This window comes from Gopherus evgoodei, chromosome 18 (genome assembly GCF_007399415.2).
Source record: "Gopherus evgoodei ecotype Sinaloan lineage chromosome 18, rGopEvg1_v1.p, whole genome shotgun sequence".
Classification (NCBI taxonomy): domain Eukaryota; kingdom Metazoa; phylum Chordata; order Testudines; family Testudinidae; genus Gopherus; species Gopherus evgoodei.
In genome coordinates, this window is record NC_044339.1 from 17,003,421 (window position 1) to 17,015,774 (window position 12,354).

Here is a 12,354-nt window from a genome sequence, read left to right on the forward strand (position 1 = left end):
CAATTTAACATCTCAATTAAAATAACTTGGATATTTAGGACATTGAATATTTCAGCATTAACTCAGAGCTGTCCTGATTGTATTGCCCCACATTATAAACTATATTAATCTGTAGAGATCCATAATTCACTTGACCTGTTTCTTTGTTGGTATGGCGAATGCTCATTCTTGTGCTGTTTTAGTAGTCTTGTTGAATCACACTTTGATTGTTTTGAAAAGCCTGTTTAGTAGGATGTGCTTGGTAAGGGGTTTGCACTCAGGTTTCTAAAGATATAATGAATGAATTTTGTACACATTATCTCTTGCAGTTATGGGACCTGCGTGGACACCTGGTATTGTGAACTAGTTTTGACTGTTTCCATATTGTTATCATGTTGATATTAGATTGTATCAACACTAATTTAGCATAAATTGATGTGTTCAGCAGTATTGTTTGTTTTTTTTAGTTGCATGAATACAGCTAGAATTATCAATATGCAATTGTACCAGAAGTTCTATTGATATTGGTGATTTTGATTATTTAAAGGACATGACATGAAAGTGGGTTACTCTGAAGAATATTTTAAGTTTAACTTTATGCTTAACAAAATCCATAGTAAAATATGAGTTTACATCTGCCTGCTAATTTTACTCCACGTAAAATATGGCATGAGTAATGCTGGAGTAGAAAGTTACAGGATTTTTAACTATTTGAATTGTTTCAGTTTTTTTGTTTGATTATTTATCTTTTCTTCTTATCTTACAATATATCTTTATGGTTTTCTGTTATATTAAATTATTTTTTAAATCATTTCTGTTTTTTACAGCATATCATGGTTTAAATTGAACTATATAAATAGAGATTTTTAGGTTTGTCTGAAATTATTTGCAAGAACAAGTGAAAAATTAATTCTCTACTAAATTAAAATAGGCTGCCACTTACATTAGCAATCTGTCATTGCAAACTGTGTTTCACAATTTGTACAAAACTATGGACGCTTTGGAATGGAGCATATGAAGAACAATCAGTTGAATTTCCAGATCCATCTAATTTTTAGTGCTTTGCTCTGTGTTGTTCATATTAGGTCATGAAGTAGCTGTTTATAATGTTGTGAAGTGGCTTTTATATGCTGTGATTTTTGTTTTGAATTTCATTTTTTAAATTTTTTTTTGCCCTCTACAACTACCTCTAAAGATAGTATGTTTGAAGGAGATTGCAGAAAATATTTTTATTTAGAGTGTTTTGTATTCATGTTATGGTGTTGTCTGGTATGTTGAAATATAATAGTATGATTGCAGTCTGCCTGGAACTCATGAAAAAATGGGATGTACTAAAAGTTGTCCCAGTGAGCAAAACTTTGAATAAAGAATGTGACTTAAAAACTCAGTGTTGTTTTCTAACTGCTTTTTTCTAAGTGCAATTCAAGGACAGTGTTGAGGAAAAAGTTATTGAATTCTATTTTACCTGCATTTGAAGAACAAAGACAGTTTTTGGAAAAATAAAATCTTATTAATCAAAGATTTCTTGTGTGTGTATTTGAAGAAGACATCTTTTTCTGAGAAGCAACATCCTAATTTAGAACAGGATACACACAGTTCTCTAGCTCCTGAACTTAGAATGATCCACCCGCACTGTCTGTCTTTTTGGATTTTCCTTCAGACCTGACTTCTTTACTCCCTATGTACCACTTCTGTTGTTACCATGATACCTTTTACCCTCAGCAGGACAGTTACTCAATTTCACATGAATCAGAATGGCAGTGCTGCTACATGGGTGAGGTAAAACAACCTGTAACTCTTTCCAGATACTAAATGCAACCTGCCCTTCCCTAGGTGTTTCTAGCATCTGTTGACCTGGAGCCTCAGATACTGATTTCCTTATGAAAATGGGAGTTTTTAAATTATGAAGTAACATGCCAGACCTGTATATATTAGACCAGTCTTCAAAATTGTACATATATTTTAATTTTTTGGGTAGGTCACCTCTTCTTTCAGATTTGATGTTAAACATTGCTATAAAATTTGTGGGTGCGTTTGTTTTTGCCCACAAGCTACAGACTTGCTACTGTCTTGATGCAGAATGAGATTTGAGTGGCATTCTTATCACTTTATGGTCCCATTTTTTGTCTACACTGAGTCAGTTTTTTTGGCACTGTTTTTTCATTTTTGGTATTCCCTTTTTGTTGTATAACACAAGCATGTTTTGCTGCCACTGTTTTTCTTCTTCATTTGTATCTTTCAGAGAGCTCTTTGTCAGAGTTGAGTTGTACTGCAGAAATATATGGGGTTATAGGGGTTTTGTGTGTATGTGTGTGTGTGACATCAGCTCCTTGATGTCCATGCCACGTTTTAGTTTGTGCCTCAGCTGCTAGCTACAGCCTCCCAAGGGAGCCAGTACCACCCGTGCCTGGATACATGAGGCAGAGATGTGAAAGGGAGAGAACAGGATAACCAGTCTTCCATTAAATATTTGCTCTTAATGTTCAGGCTGATCCTGCCTATTGTCCTGGTGTCTAGTGGTATTCTAACAGCAGCATCAGTGAAAAAAGGGAAAGCGAAAATGTTTCATTTAATACCTACTGCACTGTAAAGCGTAAAGAATTACATGCTGAGGAAGCAAAAGAATAAAACCCAGTGAGTAATGCATGTCTTTTTGTGTATAGATTTTATGTACCTTCATTGCTATTGCTGTTATGAATTGAAGCCATTGGTGCGGTATGTGTGTGCATGTGGTGCAGTAGATAATAGAAGTCAGCATTTTGGTTATCATGTAGTTGCTTTTCCTACAGTCCTCCTTTGCAACCATAGATTGTTACAAATACAGATATCGCTGGTGCCTCTGCGTGTGTAGGGATGTGGCTGAAAGAGCTCTGAGAAATGTTGACAAAATTGGAGTGAAAAGACCTGGATTTTTTGAGTGATAGATTTTAGGAGAAAAGAAGATATGAGTATGCAGAGTGAGTGATGCTGCTGAAAATAGGGGAGATTAATGAAGGAAATGTATCCCAAAAAACCTGATGGTATGTGTTTAGGGCCTATTTGTTATAAGATTGAAAATGATGCTCTGAAGCTGTAAGTCTTTCTTTAAATTAGCAAAGGCCTTTTTTCATTTTGCAGTGTAGTGAATTGCTTTAGATTGTTGTTGTTTGAATAATGAAATATTTTGTTTTGAAGTAGAGCGTTCCATGTAATGTTACGGGAAGAAATGTGCTGGTACGCTTTTTGTTCTGGATTGCTACATCTGAATAAAACAATATTCTGTTTAATGATAAATTTATCTTGATGTTGGATAGTTAATACGAATGGATTTTAAGGATTTCACTTGCCATTGTTTTTCTCTCAATAGAGCACTTTGATTAAAGCTTTTAATAGGATATAGCATTTTTATGCAGTAGCATGCTGGTGCTGTGGCATTGCCATGATAGCACATTGATAATGTTTGTTGTTGAATATCGATGGTGATCTTTGCTGAATTTCCCCCCTCCCTTTTTTTGAATAGATTCTGTCATGGATGTTTGATATTCTTTGTTTATCTGCTCAATTTTTTGGTGTTAGCTTTTGATTTAGTTACTCCTTTTCCATATTCTCCCTCGAAAATTATGTCCTAAGGTTGAATGAGGTATTTTATTAATCTAATTAGTATCTGTCTTGTGAATTTATTTTAGAGCTGAGCCTATAATTTTGCTGTATGTTCTGCCTAGTGCAACACAATAGCTGTAAAAGGCTTGTTGCGACAGTTGTGTGGCCTGTAAATATTGTGCTAGCTCACAAGGACAGGTTTTTCCCTTCATTTGTTACTGTATTGGCAGCAATGATTAGGTTATTCAGAGCACGTGAACCAATCCCATCCCCCAATGAAGAAAGGAACTATTGCGACCATAGAGACAACTCGGAAGACATAGCTTGGATTGCATTGGGTAATTCATCTGTTTTGAAACTAATTAATAAAAAAAGCTTTTTATTGGTTGAAATGGCAGAAGGGGAAAAATAAATTGCTTTTCTTGTAAAATATATATTTGCTCAGGATTTTAAAAGAGCTGTGTCATAGTTTCTCAAGAATGTCTGTCTGAAATCTCTGCCTCCATCCTCATAATGTGTACCACATGATTTTTATTGCATACAATTTTATGTAGATTAAGAGAAATTAAAATATAGATTGCCATGGGGTGGTAAATCTTAAGAACAAGAATTGTGGTTTAAGTCCATTATTTATTTGATTGGAATTAAATAATTCCAAAATTTTTATTAAAACTGAAACCACAATGAGGAAATAAAAGAGAGGCTTTGGGGTTTTTTAATGACTATGTAGGTGAGAGATTCCGTAGCTCATATTTTATTTTGATTTTTGCTCTTTTTCCTTTAGTTTATAATGCTAGATACTTACCAGATGTGTAAATTTCAGTCCATAAATTGTAAACAAAAATGTATTTTGAATAAAGGAAGCTTCAGTTAAACTAGTTTAAGGGCTCAAGTGGGTGGCTTGGCTTTTCTCGTTTTCTCTGTCTCTCTACTAACTTAAGATATGAACAATAGCTGCATAGGGAAGTGTCACATGGCTTTAAAAACCTTCTCCCTCCTAAGGCTCTCTCAATTCAATTTCCCCGTCTTATCACTTGTCCCTCCAAAACCACTCCATCCGTAAAGGTAGATAGCTGTCTCTTCCATCTAGACGTTCATTTTGGCTGGAAGGAGTTATTGACAAAGTTGATCAGTGATGAGTATTTGTTGGGTGACTCACTGACCACAGCAGATATTTGCAAATCCGTTAGACCTACTAGAGCATCTTTTTGTTTGTTTGTTTTTTGTTTTAGTGTCAGTAAAGAAATTTGTATAATCAGCCCTCCAGATGACAATTTCAAGGTTAGTTGTTGAAGGATATCGTTTATCTGAAGGTCTTTTTTTAAAACCAGCTGCTCCATTACATGTTTTAGATCTTGATAACTTTGGATGTTCCTGTGGTTTAATACAAAGGCCTACGAATAAGATGAATAGGGTCTTTCAAGCACAAAGGCCAATGTTACATTTCTCTTGGTGCATGTATGCATCTGTGTATTAAAAAAAAAAATAAAAAAAAAAAAATTGGGATTCTAGGCCAGGCTAATTGGAAATAGAGACCATTGCAGAAGTGAAGCTGAAGACTGAGAGTTTGCTGCAAATGACTGACCATTAAAGAATTTGTTGCCAGCTGAGACTTGTATAGCATTTAATCCTACAGAAGGAAACTAACTGTAGGCATGTTAAAGCAGTGAGCAGTTCAGAAGTATGGAGGTGTTACTCTAAAATAGTTTAAGTTTGGCAAATATACATGTTTAACAGATTAGAAATGTTTATTTTAGTCTAGGACTTAACTTCTTTTCCTTGGTTAGTTATTGGGAGGGTGGGGAGTTGAAATACCGAGAAGCCTGATTTTGACCAAGGAAGTACCTGATTCAGGTCTCTCAGATTCCAGCACTAATACTTCACATCCATAAATGTTTGTGTTTGAATTATTAGCTGGGGATAAAGAGAAGTTTAAGGATAATACTACAAGAGTTTAGAACAACCCTCTTTATCTGTGTTTTTGCAATGCTGAGCTTATAGTCACCACTAAACAAATAATAAACAAGAATATAATATTAAATGGTGCAGTATTCTTGACGTACACTTTGAGATAATTGATTTATGTCCTTTCACTAATTGGGATTGTGGCAGGTACAGGCAAATCTCTTTGTTCTCCAGATTTTCAACTTCCATTTAAAAGTCTCTAGCTGGTTATGGTTATGAAGAAAATCTTCAAAATGTGAAGCAAGTGATACAGAGATGTCCACTTGATTTTTCAGAGAGCCTGAAAGAATAGCTCTGAGAGGTGTGAACTTCCCCATTCATTTCAAGCTCCGGGACAAGTGATGAGACTTTAAAAGAAATACTGTTAGTGACTTCACTGTTCTTTCTTACATGCTTTAATGGAGAGGAAGGGTCACTGTAAGCATGCAGACTCACCCCGCAGTGCCTTCTGCTGGTTACACTCAGGAATTAGCTCTCCCAGCCTTGGAGCACCTTCTGCAGGCCAGTGATCCGCCTTGCCACTGGCCCTGTGTCCCTCCCAGGACCGCGGTGCCCCTCTTACCTGGAGTGCTGCCCCTCTGGCAGTAACCCCTCACAGCCTCATGGTCTCCTTCTTCCAGGGGAACCCCCACCCACTATCCCCACTTTGCCTCAAGGTTAGGCTACTGCTAGTCTCCATCTAGCCTCCGCTCACTGGTGCAAACTGCAGTGTAAGCCACTTATCATAGGCAAAGGGGGTTCAGACCTGCTGCCTCTGCCTACCCATGGGCTGCCCCCTGCAACCCACTACCTAACAGGCCGTATCAGGCCTGCAGCATGGGGCTTTCCTAGGCCGGAGCTCCCTGGGCCTTCCCCAGTCCTGCTCCAATCTAGGTTCCCTTTTTAGCACCTTGCAGCCAGGGCCTTCTCCCTCTACAGACAGAGGAAGACTGCCTGGGCCTCTGGCTCACTGCCTTTTATAGGGGCCTGATTGGTGCATGGCCCCAGCTGAGCCTACTTTCCTCCAATCAGCCCAGGCTTCTTGCCACAGCCCTCTCCTGGGCTGTTTTAAACCCCACAGGGCAAGAGTGGGTAACCACCCTGCTACAGTCGCATTATGAATCTCTATGCAGCATTTCCAAAGTGTATGTGGGGAGTGGCTAGGAGCATGGAATATATGCAAATTAAGAGATCTAGGTCTCTAGAAGCATATGGTGAGGTTGTTGTGATGGTGCAACTGGTTTCATTTTTGTTAACTTGGGTGGAAGGGGGATCATCTTTCAAAAGTATGGGAAACACTATCTTAAGTTATAGTTGTAAATTATGTCTCTCTTAAATCTTCAGATTGTGATTCAAAATCTTAATATCTGAGGGGGAAAAACATGCTAATTTCTACACCTTCTGTTCCCCAAGGTCCATAAAGGGAAAGGTACACAAAATTCCATAAGGTAGGCTGTAAGCAAGGCTGAGAAACCATCAGAAACACTTATTGACAGGTCATTTTCTTAGGTCAGGATTTGATACTCCTCCAATATCATAAAAACTTAAGTGGGTGGCAGTATTAAATTTTCTATTAGAATCTGTGTATCATCACATCAACCACTTAGTCCAAAACTCTCTATGGATATGTTGAATAAGCTTGTAAAATATCTGAGCTGTTACAGAAGAGATTTAACTGCCATTTGGCTATGTAGTGTTTTTAATAGTTTTTCCTCTTCAGATCACTTTACAAATATTAGTTAATTCTCATGATATCTACTTCAAAGTATAAATATTATCCCCTTTTCAGAGGTGAGAAAACTGAGACAGTTGTTTGAGGACACAGAGGGAGACTGTCAGAGCTAAATTTTAGTGCTCTTGAGTTCTTGACTCCACACACATACTACTTCAGAAAGTCATGTACACTTTCTAACTCTGGCTTAGTACGAATTCATATTTTCAGTTTAATATTTTTAAATTTTCCTCATTTAAAAAAAAATCAGAATCAGGTCACATGCTGAGGTATTTTGTGAGCAGTTTCTTTCAAGTTAGAAGAGTTCAGGTTAAAGATTGACTGACTGTTTCTAGATCGGTGTCTGAAATGAGAACAGAAATCCTGATAAAAATATAACAGCTGAATGAATGCCTGTACAAAGGTAATTTTAATTTCAACTAAGTCCTTTAAAAGTAGCTTCTCCTGCCTATTGGTGTACTAACAATAAGGTGGGTTGTTACAGAATCGTATGTTGTGTATTCAGAGTACATGAGTTAGCTGACATGAACTTGTAGTGTGAAATAGCGCAAAGAAGATCAATGCAAGTTTTGTGTACCTGGGCAAAATAACACATAGAAATGTAGGGCTGGAAGGGACCTCAAGAGGTCATCTTGTCCAGCTTCCCAGTGCTGAGGAAGGACCAAGTATACCTACAACCATCCCTGACCTGTATTTGCATAACCCAGGGTGGCCAAGCCGTGGCTTTTGAGCTGCATGTGGCTCTTTTACAGTTAGAGTGCAGCTCCTGGATCCTCCCATAAATCCCAATTCTTCACCTACCAGACTGGGAGCAGGGGAGCTCGGCGCTTCTGCTCCGTGGTGGGGCTAGGGGCTTCAGGGACAACTGGTGGCTGCTGGGGGGGGCACAATTTAAAGGTAGTGCCCCCCCCAGCTTGAGTCACACCTTCCTCAGGCATTTCCACCCCTTACCCTCAGCTGCCGCTCCCTTCAGCTCCCAGGTGTGTGTTCTGCGGGGAGAGGTAGCAACAAACAGCTTGGAGCTGCAGGGAGTTCTCCTGAGGGCATTCTATGCCAAAAAATTAAAAATTCTGCACATATTTTAAAATTCTGCTAATTTTATTTGTCAAATAAAGGTGGAGGCTCCAGCATGGCACTGGAGAGCACAAGCCACTGACTGCACAGAGGTGGGAGATCACTGTGTAGCTCCCTCTGGGACATGAATTCAGTGGTGAGGCTGTACCCAACCCTGACATAGCGCAAGGACCAAGCCTGCCCCAGAAACACCCCGAGGCCCTGCTCCTCCATGCCAAGTGCACCAGGTGTGAGCAGGCAGGCTCAGCAAGACAGGATCCAAGTGTGAAGGGACTTAGTGTGGGGGGGATCTGAGGTGGGTTGAGTGGTGTCCTGTGTGGGGCAATCTGGGTGCGGATAGGATCTTGTATGCGCAGGGGCTTGTTGTGGGGTAGGGAGATCCAGGTTCAGGTGGCTCGGGGTGGGCAGATGCAGTGGAGTGGTGCTAATCGGTGGGTGGGAGGGGTTGGAGTTGGGGGAGGTGAGGCAGGAGGGTCTGGATATGAGGGAGTTTGGATTCACAGGGATTTGGAGAATGAGAGAGAAGCTCCCTGTACAGGGATCCCACCCCCTGCAGCTGAGGAGCGATGGGTGTAAGAAGTGGGGGTCTAGGGAAGTTTGCAGAACTTCCTTGATCTGGGGGAAAAATCTGGGGGTGGGTCTGATTCAGCCCTGGATGCTGTGCAGGGAAAGGGAAGTCCTGTCCTGCCCAGCTGGGACTAGCAGCTGAAGCCCGGTCCCCCTCCTGCCCCACAGTGATTTGCCTGTCTGCCAACTGCCCTGCGCCCATGAAGCATACTGCTGGGGAGGGTTGTATGACCGCTTTTTGGCTTCCCTTGGCTTCCCTGTCAAAGTCATTTTTCTGCAGGGAAGCAAAGAAATCTGCAGGGGATATAAATTCTGCGCACATGCAGTGGTGCAGAATTCCCCCAGGAGTAAGGGAGGTGCCGCTGCTTTAGCTCTGTGGGGAGAGACAGCAGCAAAAGCAGCAGCTCTCACTGTAGTTTCCATATGTTTGCCACAGCCGCTTCTCATGGTCAGAGCTTCCAGCTTTCTGGTTCTAGCAGCTGCTGTGCAGGAAGGGAGCCTGGCCACACCACTGGACTGAAAGGGGCCAGTAAATCTTGGCAAAAATGGCGGGTGAGGCACAGGACTGCACATGCCCCCCCCATGCATTGCCTCTGGCTTTTGCCCAACGGGGATTGGGGTCTCTGTGCCTGCTGGGGCTCAGAGCTTCAGCAGGAGTGGGGCTGAAGCCCCAAGACCCAGCAGAGGAGGGCTGAAGCTTCCTTTTGTGCTGCCTTTAGAGCTGGATGGCCGGAAAACCATGGTGGCGGTTGGCAGGGCGACAAGCTCTGAAGATAGCGTCCCGCCAGCAGCAGGGCAGCAGTGAGGGTGGCAATACCATACCATGCCATCCTTCTGCGCTGTTGCTGGCAGCAGCTCTGCCTTCAGAAGTGGGCTCGCAGCCAGCAGCCACCACTCTCCAGCTGCCCAGCTCTGAAGGCTGTGCCTTTGCCAGTAGAAGCACAGAAGTAAGGATAGCAGTACCGCAACCCCCCCCCCCACACACACACAAAAACCTTGTGACCCTCCTGGAACTCCTTTTTGGGTCAGGACCCCACAATTACAGCATTCTGAAATTTCAGATTTAAATAGCTGAAATCATGATATTTATGATTTTTAAAATCCTATCACCGTGAAATTGACCAAAATGGACTATGGATTTGGTAGGGGCCTAGTAACAGTGGATCACAATCTAAATGTATGTCAACAGTGTAAGACTTGCAAAAAATAAAAAAGCGAACATCATTCTGGGATGTATTAGTAGAAACATTGCAAGCAAGGCACAAGAAGTGTTTCTTCCGCTCTACTCTGTACTGATAAAGCCTCCGATTCAGTATTGTGTCCAGTTCTGGGCACCACGTTTCAAGAAAGATGTGGATAAACTGAAGTTCAGAGAAGACCAACAAAAATGATTAAATGTCTAGAAAACATGACCTGCGATGGAAGATGGAAAAAACTGGGCTTGCTTAGTCTGCAGAAGAAAAGATAAGGAGTGGGGGAATACATGATTACAGTTTTTAAGTATATAAAAGGTTGTTATAAGAACAACAGTTTTTTCACTCTCCTCAACCTCTGAGGACAGGACAAGAAACAGTGGGCTTAAATTGCAGCAAAGGTGGCTTAGGCTAGACATTAGGATAAACTTCCTAACTGTCAGAGTAGTTAAGCACTGTAAGGTATTACCTATGGAAGTTGTGGAAGGAATCTCCATCACTGGAGGTTTTTAAAAACAGGTTAGATACGCACCTGTCAGGGATGGTCTAGATAATACTTAGTTCTGCCTGAGTGCAACGGAGTGGCTGTCTTCCTGTCCTACATTTCTATGATACTTCGTTAGGACACTGAGCATGTTCGCTAATTCCCTTCGCATACTGTGTTACTGTGGGGCTGATATGTTTTCCACTTGAATGACGGAAAGAATATGTTTTAAGAGGGGGTGAAGCCCAGTGATATCTGAGTGATAAGGGGTAACAATGTGCATGGTCCAAGAATAGGGAGTTATGGAGCACAGGAGGCAGGGAGCTCATTTTTATGATCATCTCCATCACTATCTTTTGGAGTCTTTTGCTTTTGAAAGGCACACTTTTCTCTGGGGTAAGACAGCCTGCCCTGCCACTGAGTCAACATCTGAGAACATTCTAGATAGCTTCCTCAAATCGAGATTATACATAGAAAGTATTCTGCTCTTTCAAGCCTCTTGTGTAGACCTAATTTTCAAGTGTGTGTAGGAAGGGGAGAAGGTGTTTGGAGCATCATCCTAAAAGCATTTTAGGTCTGACAGTCACTATTATTAGGATTTGACAGCGAACACTCCAGAGAAGTGATTTTTCCAGTTAACAGACTTTGCCAACTGCTAAATTAACTTCACCATCAAGCAAGTATAATGTGGAAAAAAACTGTAGCTGGTGTAAATGATTCTCAAGATGCTTCAGACTGATCAAGGCAAGAGTTTTTTTCTATAAGGTTGTTAATAGTAACAGTAGCTGATTTTTACGACACTTATCTTTCCTGTCCCACTTGTCTGAGTCCAACTCCCCCCCCCCAAACTTGTAAAATTTTGGCAGAGGTTTAAAATTAATTCTATGGCTTTTAAGAATGCCTGTTTGAAAGATTAATAGTATCCCACAATGTGTGTACAATCAGTTGTTAATCTATTTTCCCAACAAGTAATTAAAAGTGTGGGTCCAACATTATTGTAATTTACATTGCAGCAGCACCTGCTAGTTCCATCATAGTTCAGTTTTCGTCAGATCCCATTATATTTTTAGGAGGATTTATTGCTGAGTTAAAAAGCAGTAATAGAAAGTCTAAGTGGGGGAGTGAATTGATTTTCTTGATTTGTTTTCAGTTAGTCCAAATCTAGGGTTTTTTCTTTATTGAATGTACAAGTCTATGGACACAAAATGCTAATCAAAATTAAACTAAAAGGGGGGGAATTAAGCTTGTCCTTATGAGTACACAGAAAAATACCAAGGTAAGTGCCTAGAGAAGAAAGTCAAGATTATTAGGAGATGTGGTTCAAAAACAGGTTGTGCTATAAGACACCGAAGAGTCAGCTAAATGACTATTGGGAGATTATGTTAAGAGGAAAGATTCATGGAGTTGGATTTTTAGTAAGAAAAGAGATGACTTAATTTGTTTTGGAAAAAGTCTAGGGAACATTTGAAAAGTAAAAAAAACCTAAGAATTTAGGAGTAAATATAGAACTTTGTCAGAATTGCTTCAGGGCAATGGTGACACATCTATGAATTAAGTTACTGATGATGTGACCTGAACCACAGGGTTTAAATAAATGCAAAAGACATCTAGACTTGTTTCAATAAGGTGTTTGGAGGATTGATGGAAAAGTGGAGTTCAGATATACCAGAAAGAGCAGATATCCTGAGCTGCATGGGTCTTTCTTCTGTTAGTTAGGATTAAAACAGCAGATGCTATTGGGTATAGAGTTGGCTGCTATAAATAGTCTAGAGGCTGGAGTAGGTACTGTATCCTTTTATTGC

At 40.5% G+C, this 12,354-nt stretch overlaps 1 protein-coding gene across 6 annotated transcripts in view; it reads left to right on the forward strand.

The window, feature by feature from the left end:
* PRKCZ (protein kinase C zeta) overlaps positions 1-12,354 on the forward strand; it is a 145,385-nt gene that overhangs the window by 29,804 nt on the left and 103,227 nt on the right. Inside the window, exons 1-2 of one of the 6 annotated variants that reach the window (XM_030537845.1) lie at positions 2,839-2,999; positions 3,789-3,896. The exons of 4 other annotated variants lie outside the window; for them this stretch is intronic. In XM_030537845.1, the coding sequence (XP_030393705.1) occupies positions 2,969-2,999; positions 3,789-3,896 (139 nt within the window). In that variant the 5' untranslated portion in view covers positions 2,839-2,968. Of the gene's footprint in view, positions 1-2,838; positions 3,000-3,788; positions 3,897-12,354 lie in introns of those variants that run through there. One more of the 6 variants, XM_030537847.1, reaches the window with a different exon arrangement.